The sequence below is a fragment of the Aristolochia californica genome, unplaced genomic scaffold, assembly GCF_029961685.1.
Source record: "Aristolochia californica isolate CCGP_79_NKW_82.1479 unplaced genomic scaffold, dmAriCali1.0.hap1 SCAF_4, whole genome shotgun sequence".
Classification (NCBI taxonomy): Eukaryota; Viridiplantae; Streptophyta; class Magnoliopsida; order Piperales; family Aristolochiaceae; genus Aristolochia; species Aristolochia californica.
Window position 1 is genome coordinate 42491850 of NW_027182103.1, and position 16653 is coordinate 42508502.

The following is a 16653-nucleotide window of genomic DNA, read 5'->3' on the forward strand; positions in this document are numbered from 1 at the left end:
GAATTTATATGAGATTGTCTGTGGGTTGTTGTGGCCACCCGCTTATATTTATGCTTGAAAGACCCTTGCAGAGATCGGAATTGATTCGAGTCACTGTCCTGGTAGCTCTAGTAGGTGCGAGAGCCCGGAAACAGCCCTCCGGAAGAAAATATCGAGGAGATGAATCCCGATAGGAAGCCATTGAAATGGAGATTGACTCAACGCATGAATCTCGATCAACTTATGACCAAACAATGTTTAAAACGATGCAGAAATTTCGGTTCCGATGACTAAACTTTGGTCGTGGACAGTGCAGAAGAAAAAATAAACAAAAAAAGGACGGAAACCCATCTTTTCTATTTCTAACTTGCGGAGCGGGGAAGATGGCTCCGAGCATCCGAAGTCCCATCGAATCTTAACCTTGGGAATCATGACTGGTGCCTGGTAACTGGCAACTTGTTTTCCAGACCTACCCCTGAACGGTTGGGCAGACCCGGGAAAGAAGGGTTGCTTAGCTTGACCGGGTTTCTATCGAAGAAAAACAGAAGGACAAGAGATTGATTTCTTCCAAACCAAACAGAGCTGCGATTTGACCGCGGAGTCCTTGAGCGTGCCGTAATTCGTGGGATTTACTGCTGCAGTCCGACAGCAGCAGAGTTGTTGATGAGGAGGAGTGACTGAAAGAGAGAGAAAGGTGAGAATTCCACCGGTTCCGAGGACAATTCTTGACAATTTCCTTGCCTTCCTCTTCATTTGTTTAATTAGTTTTTTTCTCCGGGAGTAGCCTAGGGCGAGGTCGAAACATAGAAAAACAAGAACAGAACAATGGAAAAATAAAATAAAAAATTGGTAGACTAATTGCTGTCAGCGCACAATACGGAAACCTCCACGTCAGCCCGTGGATTCCGTATTTGCCAAGGCACGAAGCGTTAGCAGCCGGCCGTACCCCCGCCGGCGAAGACGTCCCGAGGCCAAAATCTTTTCTCCTCCCTTATCTAAACAAATTTTAAAGACAGGAAAGTCCTTGGTTCACGTGAGGTGAAGCGGTCCGGATGAGCCGGTTCGGTTGGGGTCATAGTAGTTAATGACTTAATGTACTATTAATATAGCGGGGTGTCGGTTTCCATCCCAATCCCCATCACTCTCTTCGGAGAGTTCCCAGTTCACGTTATCTTCCATTGAATGCGTCACCGGCGTGGGCCCCGCTCGTGAGCTTGGCCCCCGATGATGTGGTCCCGTACCAAAAAATCAGATTGAAGGATAAAGTTAAAAAGAATAGAAAGGAGTCGGGCCGAAAAGACTAAAGAGGTTGGACCAAATTAGAGGGAGTGGCTGATTTCGTGAGGTGACACGACTTTATCATTACTTGGAAGAAGCCGAAGTGGGCCCGGCTTGTTTTTAATGGACGGTTCGACTGTGAGAGTGCACAGAAGGCAGAGAAAAGGAAAAATGGGTAAGGTTTTGGAGTCGCTGGCAAATTGGCTTTGTGCGCGAAAGGAACAGCTAGGAGAGGGAAGAAGAGAGAGGAGGTTATGCTTTCGAGCTCTTTAGAGAGAGATAATAAAGAAGGGAGATGAGACCGCACTTTAGCGCTCGTTTCTCGTGTTGTCTCGTTTGACTGTCTGTTGCAGCGCCACAGCGTCCCTCCTTATTTATATTCGTGTGTGAATGTTGCTTCCACCTCCACCTCCACCTCCACGCCAGAATCTTCATTAATTCTATTCATATCTCCCACTAATTTAATATCTTTGTATTATTACTTTATATATAAATTGACACTTCACTTCCCCCCCTCCCCACTACTATAAAACCGCTCCCTCCCACGCGCTTCTCTTCGTTTCCACCTCTCGGTCCCTCTCTCTCGCTTGCCTTCGCTCTCCCCGAGTAACGGAAGACGAAAGCACAAGCGAATCAGAAGGAAAAAAAAAAAAAAAATCTCCTCTTTTAATGGCTGTGCAGGCGCAATATCCTTCGAATGCATTCAGGTGAGGAAAAAGGGTCCTCAATTCCAATATGAGATGCCGAGGAAGAAGTAGTCTTTCTGTCCGCTTTCCCTCGGGTTTCTAGTCTTGCCAAGCTTATTCATTCGTTTCCTTCTTTTGGTTTTTAGCGTACGGAACGGTGTTTTCGAAGAGGTACAGATGCAGTACCGGGATAACCAGGGCGCCAATCTGTTGAGAGGTTACAACAATTACGGTAAGCGGTTGAAACGGCCGGAGATTGGCTGTTCTCTTTATTATTGTCGTCCAGCCGATTGAGTCGTTTTTCTTTTCATCGTTTTGATTGCCGATGAAACGAACGGGCGTTTTCTTATTCGTTTTTTACGAATTCATGCAGCCGGACAGCCAATCTTTACTGGCACCGTATTCAGCGACCTGGAGAGCGAATTAACTTGCAATTTGTCTGGGTCGCGAAAGAGGAGTCGCGAAGATCATCAAATGGCGCTTACGCAGCAACAGCAGCAGCACATGTCCAGCCAGTTACGCTTCGCGAATCTCCCCAAGGTTGCAGACAAAAGTGACAATCCTGCGGCTTCCGCTGGTTTGCAGCTTTCTTACGAGGAAAACCGGATGATAGAGTCCGCCGGTACATCGACTAGCGGAAGATCGACTTCTATCTTTTCTCCTCTCTGTCAAGATCTCGCTTCTTGCCTCTACCAACAGAACCTAGAAATCGACGCTTTAATCCGACTTCAGGTATCCGACGTAAAATGTTTTTGCATTAATTATTATATCCTTGCGATTGCAGAAGTTAACAGTATATTGATTGTCTTTCATTGTCCTCTCTTTCTTTGACGTCCCATTCTAATCTTTGACAACACTTACAGAGCGAGAAGCTTCGGTTGGGATTGGAAGAGGCAAGGAAGAGGCATTGTAGATCTTTGCTTTCTATTCTCGAGCAGCAGGTTTTGAAACGTCTGAGAGAAAAGGAAATGGAACTGGAGAACGCGAGCCGTCGAAACGCGGAATTGGAAGAGAAGGTGCGGCAAATCAGCGCGGAGAATCAGATCTGGTTCAACGTCGCCAAAAACAACGAGGCCATCGTCTCCAACCTCCGGACGAACCTAGAGCAAATTCTCCTCCAGAACGCGGGTCCCGCCAAAGAAGGTTATGGCGACAGTACGGACAGGGTTGGAGCGCTCGCTGACGACGCCCAGTCGTGCTGTCATGTGGATGAACAGACCGAAACACCCGAGAAGACGCAACGGGAGAACCGTGAGATGAAGCGTCGGAAAGCTTGCAAAGTATGCAAGGAAAATGATGTGTCCGTTCTGCTTCTCCCATGCCGGCATCTCTGTCTTTGCAAGGACTGCGAGTCGAAGCTGGACACATGCCCGATCTGCAAATCCATGAAGAACGCCAGTCTGCAAATCTTCATGTCGTGAGAGGAAAAACGGCCAGAACGCCGTTTTTTGAAAAGAAAAAATTTCCCCGATACAATGTATCGAAACGTTTTGTATCGGTTACAGTTTTTTTTTCTATCTTAAAGGTTTATTTTCCCGAGTGGTACTAGCGTAAACTGTATTTGTACTCTGTGCTGATAAGGCCTCTCGGTGATGAAAAAAAGGGTTCGGTCGCCGATAGTTTCTTATATCTGTTCCATTTATCCTTGGTTGCTCTGACAGCGTGCATGTCGGATTGTGATGATTCCGAGAATCTTTTTCCACTTCTGTTTCCGGGTCAATTGATTTGCTTTACTAAAAACACCCTTCAAAAGAGGCCGAGTTTAACGGCTATGTGCGTCGTACGTAGGAGGGAGCAAAGCCAGCTTTTCAAGTCTTTATTTTATGCTTTTCTTGCCCCAGAGGGTCGGTCAGCCCCCTCTACGGTATTGACAACACTTTTTTTTTCTTCCTTTTTTAACAACTGACCAAACTACCCATGTCGTTGAGCGGTGGCACGGGCGGGTCATTTTCGAAATTTGACATCGATGTGGGGTGGTTTCTAGTTTCTTGTTTCAAGTTTCCGGATGGGGGGCTTGTGCCATTAAAGAGACCGAAGATTTGCGGCTTTTACTTTCTGTAACTCGTTAGAGCGTTGGACGTCAATTTGGAAAGGAGAAATTGGAGTGACTCTGCTTCACTGTTGCAAGTATCTATCTTTGGGTAAAAAAACAGTCTTTGTTATCTCTCCTTCCGTATGCAAGTTTTGCTGCAGTAGAGGATACCGGAGCCAGAGGGAAAGCATCTCAAGAGAGGCAGAATCCCCATTTATGTCTTGGACCAGTATGAACAGCGACAGGCTTGACTGAGCGCAGCGTGAGCCAGGGCGGAAGCGTCCTGATTCGGTGGCCTATTTGGCCACTCTAGTTTCTCTACTTTTTACCTATTACAAGTCTTTTTTATTTATCGGTCGTATTGATGCGAGGCGTCTTGTTGCGGTGTAAAAACACGGAGAAAAAGAAATGACATGATTGAATACCTGACTGACGCTGGGGAAAGGGGTGCCTGAGTGAGTGAGAGGGGTGAGGAGGGATGACTTATTCTACTAGTAGTGGTTTGGAAGAGAGGGACCGACCCATGTCTGGGGGCCGCGTGGTAACTCGCATCACCCAACCACCCACCACCGACGCCCTATCTTTTCTCCACCCCTCTTTAAAAATCTTCATTTTTCTTTTTCTTTCCATCCTTTTGGGTGGGGGAGGAAGTTGCTTGGTTTTGGTGAAGCAGGACGTTAGATGGGGTGACCGCATCGTACAAAAAAGAAAAAGGCCCCATATCTCTTTTTAAGCATCACATGAGATACGACACTTACATAATTCCCATTTCTCTTCCATTTTACTATTGTAAAAGCTAATTATTATGTATTATTTCTGATGATATCGACATAACGCCTGTCACGACACTGAAACTAGGTCCTTTTTCATTTTGCTTTAATTTCACTCTTTTAACTTTATTGCCATCTTTACTTTTTTTTAAAAAACTATTGTTAGGATTAGCACGTTTGCGAAGGTGGATTAAGCCTATCTTAATTAGAGTCAGTCCCATCTCCCCTTCTGCCATGTTCCACCATTATTGGTTTTATTAGTACTATAATTTGACCATCTGTACCGTTTTTATAAATGAAAATTTGTCTTCGCATACTGCTTTAGACCTGTTCTTTTGGTGTTATCTTTAATAGGCGTGACAGAGCCACCTTCCTTGTAATTTGGCGTGTCATGAGTAAACGGTGGAAAACTTGCATTATGGTGGGAGAGGGAACCCTACGTGAAAAGATGTGTCCGCTCTTTCTTCCCATTTACTACTTTTACTGTCACCTTTAGCTTGGAAAGAAGAGTGAGTAAAAGACTTGTTAGAAAAAAGAGGCAAGAGTGTCGGTCTATACTACTGCATCTGATTCCCTAAGAAAGGTACAAGGCATTTTTCTACCTCTTAAGTTATCTCTCCCCCACCTCCTTTCCTTCTTCAATGTCACACAGCCAAATGGGGACGATGAAAGTCATAAATACGAGAGAGACTACTCCGGGAAAACGACCCCTGTCTTATTTATGGAAGGAGATGCTGCCAATGGTGTTAAATATTTGAGTGGGTTATCTTTCTCGGTTCAAGGAGAGGTGGTGGTAAATGCCCTTGGAAGAGAAGGTTGCAAAGGCGTGGAGACAAAAAGGAGTGAATGAAGGTGGAGAGTTGGTGGAGGCATCTGTGCATGACGAGTGGGAAACCCATAGATGCAGACAGGTATAGGATATTTGGAGTGGGAGCAGCGACTTTATCATTCTGGGTTTCTGTGTTTTCTTATTCAAAGATGAGAAGTAGGAATCAAGGAGATGGGACCCCATGATTATGGCAGAGAGCTTGTTTGCCCGTGGATATTAGTTGACTTGTCCGCCTTTCGTTTTGTGGGGATTTAAATATATCATCTCGTAACGTTGTTTTAACTTCCAAGTAATTTACCTAAAGGTGTAGTGATGGGAAGGAGAAGGCATCCGATATGAATTGAAGAGTCACCTGGAATCCTACGATATTGTCAACAGGAAGCAGCCACCATTATTTTTTCATTTTTTCAGTGTGAGAGGTTTTACTTATATTGGAATGTGGGATGTCTATATCTTACCCACTTTCAGGGGAATACTCTTAATTGGGATATGTGGGAGATCAGAATAACTTAAATTCGTGCTTCATTGCAGTTCCGTCTCTGCTTGGCAATTAGTTTTTTTCTTTGTGGGTTTTAACAATGAATAATAGCTGACATCATTTTCTTCCCCAACTCCACATTCAATGTGGGAAGTGGATTCCTATTGAGAGTGGGCCACCCGTCAATTATCAGGTCAGATGGAGCTTTCATGATGAAAAAAAAAACAGAGATGGAGAGGCAACATCTCAGTGAAATCATTTTACCCAGGAAATATATATAAGAATCGATGGCATCACCTCCAATGCTTTTGATTGAATCATGGCCTAATGTAATCCTCAATCGAAACAAGGCTTTATTTGACCACTTGAGCAGTATATTCCAATCAGGATCGAGCCATCGACCCCAGATAAACAATGAAACAGAAACTAAACTGATAGTGGAAGACTTTGGGTTCTCCCAAGACGAGGATTAATTGATTTGAAGACGCCACTTACAATGTCTCTTTCCTTTTCTTGGAATCTTACCTTTTACTCGGGCAGCTTAGTGTCCAAGTCCAAGTGGGTTTTAATGGAGAAAATGCTAATTTAAGGGAGGAGTTATAGAGAGTACTGACATAGAAATTTGCAAGGTGGCAGCTGCTGTGATGGAGATATGCTCCATATGGACTCTTTGTGAGTTGTGACTCGGGAGAGACTTTTGAGACACCACTACTCGATTGTCAGAGATGCAAAATAAACATATAGGGTTGTTTTCTCTCATTCAGAAGCCTGCAATTTTTTATTCCACCACTTGAGTCTATTATTAGTTCCTAGCAGGTAAAGTTAAGTTTAGACGGCAAGGAGTCTGGCAGAATTATGAAACCATGCCTTTTACTTGAAGAAAAAATAAAAAATAGACTCTTGGGAGAGGCAGCAAGAAGCACACATTGAGATGTTTGGAGACTCAACCTTCTCACCAGGACGTTCAGAACTTTACCTCCTTCCTCTTCTTCTTCTTCTTCATCTTTTTATCCTCCTCTCCGTGCATTTAAAAGAAGTAAAGATTATAAATTGTTCTGTCCTTATCAGGTAGATACTGTACTACGCAACTCTAATTGCTAAGCACCAATTAGAAAACTGAAACCCATGATGTAAATCACAAGACATCTCTGGTAGTGCGAATTTATCAATCCTTCCTTGACAGCGTCTAATGAACTGTTTGCCGACATTGCATAAAAGAAATCCGGCACTGGAGCAGTTGGCTTCTGAAGCTTACGGTCAGATGATTCTCTCAGCATTAACACAAAAATAAACAGAAAACTGTAATGCCGGGTTTAGAAGATATCGCAAGGAAATATCTTGTTTAAACTTTTGATCCGTTGACAATTTGACTGTAATTGATTACGTTTTGCGATTAAGATTTTTAACGTTTATGCAAACATTTCCTTTTCCCCACTTGGGTACATTATTCCCCATGTAATTATTTTAAAGACTAGATGGAAATTGGGATTGGACAACGCCGTGTGAATCAATTGCTAGCTTGGGTCTACCACTGTATCAGAATTGCCGGGACAGACGGAATTTTTGCACTGCCTAGTCAACTAGATTATCATTCTAAATCGGTTAATGCAACTAAAACTCAGCCATTCATGTGAACACGGCCTCTCAGAATCGATACAACTAAACTCGCCAACGTTAATGGATTGACTAACGATTTGGTAGAATTAGGTTTTGCCATTCATGGAGTCCAGGTCGTCGTTCATTATGGTTCTAATTGAATTCTGAACCATCTCGTTCTAGTGCTCTTCTGTAGATTGGATGGAACTAATGATGGGCACAGTCTTCTCTCCAAAACTTCACGTGACATATCTCCTATTGAACTAGGAAATTGAATCTCTTTAGTGTTTTTCCTGTACTGGGGTCCAGGTCGTCGTTCATTATGGTTCTAATTGAATTCTGAACCATCTCGTTCTAGTGCTCTTCTGTAGATTGGATGGAAATAATGATCGGCACAGTCTTCTCTCCAAAACTTCACGTGACATATCTCGTACTGAACTAGGAAATTGAATCTCTTTTCCAGTACGGAAGTAGAGAAAACAACCTTTAATGCATTTCATCTACACAATAACATTAGTTTCACGAAGTACAAATAAATGCTGTTTCTGGAATACGGGGAGCATTACTGTTTTCTGCCCTTCTGTTGGTTGTGGTGAGTGGTTAGCTATCGCCATTTCACTGGTCTAGGACGGAAGGACATCGAACTGTGCATGGTGAATTGGTGGGAGTAAATTAGGAGAGTCACTGATCCAAACTGTATATTCTCATTCTGATAGAAAGAACAATGAAAACATACAGGACCGCAAGCGGTGAGCTTTTCCTTTCAGTCTTGTCTGTGATTTGAATTATTGGGTAGGTGGACAAGATTGTGCGGGCAATTACTTTTCTGGGTGGAGAAGCTAGCGAGGTGCAACCCCCCCACTTATGCAGAGCATCTATGGTGATGAGGACTGTAAACATGGGGCCCTGCGAGGAGGAGGAAGATGATGTATTTATACAGTAAGTTGCTGGGGTGATGGCAGTTGCAACAGTTCTGTAGTTGATGGCATTTCCTCGGTTGCCTTATCTTTTCTCTCTTGTAGACATTATGTCATTCAGCTTGTCCGCATCTCACGTTTGCTTTGGTGAAAGGAACAGAGACGACCGCATGGCCTCTCCGGCAAGCTCATTAGGGGAGTTTGAAAAGATGAAAGATGATCCCTCTCATTAGAACAACAAAGAGAAAGTACGCGTGAGAATTGAGAACACTGAGATGACCTCTGAGTTCTGATAGTGACGATGGTTGACGAACTCATCGAGATGCCAGTTTTCAGGATCCTCATGAGTGGTTAGCGAGACCGACGCTCGCGGCGAAACAAATCCAACTGTATTTATGTCGTCATCATTTAACCTACAAAGAGAGCTATTTTTTTAAAGCGTCCATCGGAAAGCCCATTATAATCAGGCCTTCTAGATAATGTGGAAATGTATTATTGATGGATCAGTTGGACCTTTCTTACAGATGTATATGGGCTTTTCTTTACAGGCCTTCTTTATTATAACTTCTCTGTTGTAGCTGGCAAAAAATTGGCGTAGATTACATAAAAACTGGCATAGGTTTTGTCCCCAACTTTAAATGGTATCAAAGTAGTTGCTCATACATGGGCTTCTATCCAAACTGCTTAGGAACCACAAAAGGAGGTCTACATGTTAGTGGGTGTGTTAATGAAAGTCTATTGACTAATCATTTTAAAGTCCAAATTTTGTTTAGAGAAGTTTTCCCTACGATAAATTCGTTAGCAAACGTAGCTGGTAAGTTTTCATTGTTAGAACTTTTGCCTGCAACACTTTGCCAACAAAAATTGAAATTTGCTAGCAAGAGGGTCAACAATTTTGATAGTAAAATTTTGAAATTTGTTGGGAAAGGGTAAACTCTAGGCTAACGAAATTCAAATTCGTAAACCCTCTTCCAACGTATTTTGAAAATTTCTAGCATACAGTGATTAATTTTTATATTTTTAATTATATTTTCTGGGAGAATTGATGATTTTTAAATTATATTTAATAATATATAAAAATAAATAATTAAATTATAAAATCACAGATATGCAATGAATTCTCTAAGTGCCTCTTGTAGACAAGGTCTTCACGAATTACTCACATGAACTCAAAAAAATTTACCCAACTTCATAAAATGATTTCCAATGAAAACCACCATACTTCCCTTGACTTTGTATTCTAACCTATGAGGAACATTGAAGGTTTTTCGCTCTAAGGACATATTGTCAGAGAAGGCATGGGTAGGACTGGACTGAATGGTCCAGGACGGGACACGGAAGTCATCTTTTGTCAGAGAAGGCATGACCGCCTAGCTAATCGAGAAAAAAAGGGGACTTCACTGTAGAGGGTGTGTGCGTCAAGAGGAGAAAGGAAAAAAAAAGACTTAAAATTCTTTTTGCTTCTCTTTGAAAAAGTAGTCAAGATCATTCTCTGTAGTTCACCTTCTAGTCTTCAGAGTCTTGTCCTTCAAGTAGCCACTAGGGCGGCAAGTGGCAAGAGAGGAGGAAAAATAACAGCTCATAGGGCTCAATACCGTTACCGACATCAGCAAGGGCTTAATACTGTCATCGGCAACTACAGTGACAATACTATACTAACAAGGGCTCATTACCATTGCCGGCAGCAGCAGTGACAGTATTATAGCAGGAAGGGCTCAGTACCATCACCGACAGCAGTAAGGTGAAGTTGTTCTCTGACCATCTTTGTTATTGGATTGAGTTATGTGTTGTATTTGGGAGTGTTTGTAAACACCTTATGTATTTTTTCTCCCTATAATAAAATATCTGCAATAGCTTGTGGATGTAGCCAGAGTTGGGTGAACCACGTTAAATTGGTATCTTGTTATATTTTCTTCCTTGTTAAATCTGGTCATTATTACTTAACAACTGGTATCAGAGCAAGGTTGTAGAGAAAATCAGTAACAATCCAAAGATAACCGGATTCGAGTGGGAGCAATGACTGCAGATGAAGGGAATGTAAAAATTGAACAGTTCGATGGTACGGACTTTGATTTTTGGAAAATGCAGATAGAGAAATATTTGTATCAGAAAAAATTATATCTATTGCTTGAAGTAGAAGCCATAAACTATGAAGGATGAAGAGTGAAAACACTTAAACAGAATAACCTTTGAAGTTATCCGATTAACGTTATCCCACAATGTTGCTTTTAACATAGCAAAGGAGAATATCACAACAAGTCTTATGAAGGCTCTCGCCAGTATATACGAGAAGCTGTCGACTTCAAATAAAGTGCATCTGATGAGACGTTTGTTCAATTTGTGAATGACAGAAGGAGCATCAATAGCTCAACATATCAACGAACTCAAAACAATCACAACCCAACTGAGTTCAGTTGAAATTGAATTCGACGAAGAAGTGCATGCATTGATACTTTTGTCTTCCCTACCAAAAAGCTGGAATGCCACCGTTACAACAATGAGTAGCTCGTCAGGAAGCAATAAGTTAAAATTCAATGATATTCGTGATTTAGTTCTAAGCGAAGAAATCAGAAGAAAAACGTTGGGTAAAACATTGTCTACAAGGCAAGAAGAAGACCTAGAGCAAATAGGAATAGTAGGCCAATCCACCGAGGCAGATCTCATAATAGAAGGTCCAAATCCAGAAATCCCAATAATTCTCAGAACTCAAAGATCGTCAAGTGTTGGAACTGCGGGAAGACCGGGCACTAAAAAAATCAATGCAACAGTGCACCGAAGGATCATGCTTCCACCTTAGGGAATGATGATGCATTGATATGTTCTATTGAGAGCAAGGAAAAGTCTTGGGTGTTAGACTCTAAAGCATCGTTCCATGCTACCTCGCAGAACGAACTCTTCGAGAAATATGTGTCCAAAAACCTTTGTAAGGTATATATCGATGATGATCAACCTTTTGATATTGTTGGCAAATGTGTAGTGAAGATTAAGTTGAATGGGTTAGTATGGGAGCTGAAAAATATCAGGCATATTCCCGACCTGAGAAAGAACTTAATCTTAGAAGGGTAGTTAGCCAATGAAGGCTACACCATGATTTTCCATGGTGATGATTGGAAGATTTCAAATGGTGTATTGGTGGTTGCACGAGAAAAAAAAAGTGGTACTATTTACATGATAGCAAAGGCATATTGTACAATTGTAGTTGCAGCAAGCAACCAAAGTTCCAACTTGTGGCACCAGAGACTTGGCCACATGATTGAGAAAGGAACAAAGAATATGCATTCCATGGGAAAACTATCAGGTTTACAGTCAGTAGAAATTTACATGTACAAAGAATGCATACTAGGAAAGCAGAAGAGAGTTAGCTTTCAGATAAGTGGCCAAACTTCGAAGAAGGAAAGGTTGGAGCTCGTTTTTTCTGATGTTTGAGGGCCAACAATTGTTTCATCTATTGGTGGAAAACACTACTTCGTGACATTCATCGATGATCACTTTCAGAAGGTATTGGTTTACTTTCTAAGTCACAAATCTGAAGTGTTTGATATTTTCAAAAGATGGAAAGCCATGGTTGAAAGTGAGACAGGTCTTAAGATCGAAATACTTAGGACTAATAATGGGAGTGAATATGAAGATACCAGATTCAAAAAGTTCTGTTATGATTATGGGATCCAAATGGAGAGAACCGTCCAGGTACACCTCAACGTAATGGTGTAAGTGAACGTATGAACAGAACTTTGACTGAGAGAACCAGAAGTATGCGTATGCAATTAGGCCTACCAAAGCAATTCTGGGCAGAAGCAGTTAACACTGCTGTTTATTTGATCAACCGAGGTCCATCAGTTCCACCGGAGTACAGAATACCAAAAGAGATATGGATCGAAAAGGAAGTAAAACTCTCACACCTTAAAGTTTTTGGTTGTGTGGTGTATGTGCACATTAGTGATCAAGGCAGGAATAAATTTGATCCCAAGTCCAAGAAATGTACCCTCATTGGTTATGGCAATGATAAGTTTGGATACCACATCTGGGATGATAAAAACAAAAAGGTGATCTGTAACACAAATATGATTTTCAATGAAAGAGTAATGTACAAGGACAGATATATTATAGAAGCCATGATGTCCCAGATGTCGGCCAGAGGAATTTGTTGAACAGAATAGTGCACAGTAGTCCAACACATCATAGTCTCTTGTTTCTACTCCTATATTGAGAAGGTATTCTCGACCTCATGTGCCTAACAGGAGATATATGAATTATCTACTGTTGACTGATGGAGAAGAACCTGTAAGCTATGAAGAGGCATGTTAGACTGAAGATGCTAACAAGTGGGAGTTTGCTATGAAAGACGAGATGAATTCTCTAATCTCCAACCAGACATGGGAACCAGTTGAGTTACCCATAGGGAAGAAGGCCCTTCATAACAAATAAGTGTATCGGGTAAAAGAGGAGCATGATGGCTCTAAGATATACAAAGCTCGGCTAGTTTGTCAAAGGATTCCAAAAGAAGGAAGGAATTGACTACACCGACATTTTTCTCTCCTGTTGTGAAGCTCAATAGTATCATAACAATGTTGAGTATCGCTGCTACTAAAGATCTCTATCTAGAGCAGTTGGATGTGAAAATTGCATTTCTTCATGGAAACTTGGATGAGGAGTTATATATACATCAAGCAAAAGGTTTCTCAGAAAAGGAGAAAGATAATATGGTGTGCAAACTGAAAAAGAGTTTGTATGGTTTGCAACAGGCCCCAAGACAATGGTACAAAAAGTTTGATAGTTTCATGCATAAGGAAGATTTCCAAATATAATATGTTGATCATTGTTGCTACTTTGAAAGGTACAAGTCCAGTTATATTATTTTGCTACTTTGTGTCGATGATATGTTAGTAGCTGGCTTAGATAAGGATGAGATCAGAAGCTTGAAGCGGCAATTGTCAAAAGAATTTGACATGAAAGACTTGGGTCCGACAAAGAAGATTCTCGGAATGCAAATGACAAGAGATAAGCGAAGAGGAGTTTTGCAGTTATCTCAAACAGAGTACATCAATCGTGTTTTGCAGAGATTCAACATGAGCAATGCTAAGCTAATTGGCACACCCTTGGACAAACATTTATGCCTATCCAAGGATCAGTTCCCTCGGACAGAAGAAGAGAGAAAGTTTATGGATATGTTTCCCTATGTCTTAGCTATTGGTAGTTTGATGCATGCAATGAACTGTATGAGACCAGATATTGGCCATGCAGTGGGAGTTGTTAGCAGGTTTATGTCAAACCCAGGAGAGAACCATTGGAAAGCAGTAAATTGGATCTTGAGATATCTTCGAGACACCACAAATAAGTGTTTTTACTTTGGTAAAGGTGAATTGAAAGTACAAGGGTACGTAGATGCATATTTTGTAGGAGAAGTTGATCACAGAAGAAGCACCTCTGGTTATGTGCTAAACGTGGGCACAACAACTGTTAGTTGGATGTCGCAGATACAAAAGATTGCATTATCCACCACTGAGGTTGAATATATATCAATAACAGAAGCCAGTAAAGAGACGATATGGCTTCAAGGATTGTTAACCGAGTTAGGATTCAAACAAAAGAAGAATGTTTTGTATAGTGACAATCAGAGTGTGATACATCTGGCAAAGAATTCTGCATTTCATTCTAGAACCAAGCATATTGGACTATGTTATCACTTCATCAGATCTCTGTTAGAGGATGAGGTGCTAAAATTGAAGAAGATCTAAGGTAACAGGAATCCTACATATATGCTAACAATAACGGTGACTATAGATAAACTGAAGCTATGTTCAGCTTCAGTTGGCCTGCAAGAATGACAAGACCAAGAAAGAGTTGTTGCATTGATATGTGTGAATACGGATTGATATCAATGTTCAAGTGGGAGATTGTTAGAGAGGGCATGGGCATGACTGGATTAAATGGTCCAGAACGGGACATGAAAGTCATCTTTTATCAAAGAAGGCATGGCCGCCTAGGTAATCAAGAAAAAATCGAGGACCTCACTGTAGAGGGAGTGTGTGTAGAGAGGAGAAAGGAAAAAAGACTTAAATTGTTTTTTGCTTCTCTTTGAAAAAGCAGTCAGGATCGTTCTCCGTAGTTCACCTTCCGGTCTTCGGAGTTTTGCCCTTCAAGTAACCACTGAGGGGAGGAAGAATAGCAGCTCAGAAGACTCAGTAATGTCACTGACAGCAGCAAGGGCTCATACCATCGCCAACAACAGCAGTAACATTATTACAACAACAAGGGCTCAATACCATTATTGGCAGATGCAGTGGCAATATTACAGGGCTCAGTACCATTACCGACAACAACAGTGACAGTACTACAGTAGGAAGGTGCAGTCGTTCTTTGGCCATCTTTGTCATTGGATTGAGTTATGGGTTGTGTGATTTGAATGTTGTAAACACCTTGTGTATTTTTTTCCCTATAATAAAATATTTGCATCAGCTTGTGGACGTAGCCTGAGTTGGGCAAACCACGTTAAATTGGTGTCCTGTTGTATTTGCTTCCTAGTTAAATTTGGTCGTTATTACTTAACACATATCACTAGTTTGAGGTACTACTCCTTGTTAATAAAGTTTGAGGTACTTATCTATTACCCTTTAGTGAAGTTCCATTGTGCTTGCTCGAATCCAATTGGGGAAGGTAATGCTTAGAAGGCAATGAAATAATTTTTGTTGTAGATCTCTATCAAAGGCATTGACGGCTTGTGTTGTCCAAGTTTGGGTATTTGGGGTTTGTTTGTTGGAATATTATTTATTTCACCTTTGGAGGTGATGGTTCATGATAAAAGGTAGACATTGGTGTCGCTTTAAATGCCAAATTTTTTGTTGCTTAATCTCACTCTCTTGGTTCTCCTCTATTTTTCTTGCCTACAAGTTGTTCTTTTTTAGCTTCTATTTGCTTGAATCTTTTCTTTAAGTAAAACTCTTTACGTTTTTTAGCACACTCATCTAATTTAAAAGTAAAGCCTAATTGATTGGATATCCTTAGAACATAGATGTACAATTGAAGGCACAACAAACTATCAACACCTTTAACTTTGAGGCTCTTCCTCAAAACATTGATTTCTTCTTGATGAAAAAGAAAACCTCTGAGGAAGGCCATGCCCTTGTTTTCTTGGTAACATTGGCTGAGCATTTTTTTTATTAGCAATACTATTTAGACTTTTCATTGAAGAATCGTAATTTATGTGTAAATTTATTTGACTGATATAATTATTAGTTTTGAAAAATCAAATTAACTTTAAATGATATGTTCTGAATCAATTCGACAAAAAAAAAAAAAAACAAGTTTGAAATGGTTGCCCTAACCTCTTTAAGAAAAATAAATAATAAATAAAATAAACTAATAGCCTTGTGTTTCAATGTTGGAAGATGTGCCCAAGCCCATATGATCAAGGCAAGCACACTCGTCCAAGTGTGTTAAAAGATAGGTTCAAGTCGATAAGACCAAGGAAGGCTCATATATCTAATAGAGGTGGAAGATGGGCTAAAACCCATAAACTAAGGAGAATCCCACATGCTCACACAATGGTGGCATTATGGTAAATAAAGAGTTATCATAAAGATGACATTGACGTAATTAGTTTAAGTTTTAAAGGTATTATTATAATATTATAATCTTATTCATCTATAAATGAACCCTGAGGGGTAGGGTTAGGACACAAGTCCATACCCTCTTTTCTTCTTTTTGTTTTTTCCCAATATGTCGTCTCTCATTTTCTCAATGAGCTAAATCCATGGAGTTTTGAAAATCAATACGCAATAATGGGCATTCAAAAGGAGAACGAGTAGGAAGTTCCTCACATATATTTTATGTGTACAATCCTTTTGTTCTCCTATGCATCAACTTTCAACTATTCAATATCCTTCCTATTTATTGACATTCAACTACTCAAAGTAGACTGTTATGAGTAGGCTTGAGGCCTAGATGACTTGGACGATGAGTTTGTTAGCTTCACGTGGCTTCATGATTTCTTTCGGCGAGTTTCAATCATCTTCTTAGGTAGGTCTACATCCTCAACTTTTTTATTTTTTTTTGCATATTTTGGACATATTCTTGTATTTAAGTTTTTGG

General features: G+C 40.8%; 1 protein-coding gene across 1 annotated transcript; it reads left to right on the top strand.

Moving 5' to 3' along the window:
* The first annotated feature begins 1661 nt into the window (after positions 1-1661).
* LOC137963612 (probable BOI-related E3 ubiquitin-protein ligase 2) lies at positions 1662-3629 on the top strand. The gene is made up of 4 exons (XM_068810752.1): positions 1662-1964; positions 2090-2175; positions 2317-2675; positions 2807-3629. Exons 1-4 carry the CDS (start codon positions 1927-1929, stop codon positions 3362-3364), a joined length of 1041 nt encoding a protein of 346 aa, XP_068666853.1. The 5' UTR covers positions 1662-1926; the 3' UTR covers positions 3365-3629.
* Positions 3630-16653: the final 13024 nt, after the last annotated feature.

What these genes read in the sequence shown, in the direction of transcription:
- LOC137963612 (XM_068810752.1), top strand. Translation starts at nt 1,927, where the DNA reads ATGGCTGTGCAGGCGCAATATCCTTCGAATGCATTCAG. An exon ending in TATCCTTCGAATGCATTCAG is followed by an intron (nt 1,965 to 2,089) that starts GTGAGGAAAAAG and finishes TTTGGTTTTTAG; the next exon opens with CGTACGGAACGGTGTTTTCG. An exon ending in ACGCTTTAATCCGACTTCAG is followed by an intron (nt 2,676 to 2,806) that starts GTATCCGACGTA and finishes CAACACTTACAG; the next exon opens with AGCGAGAAGCTTCGGTTGGG.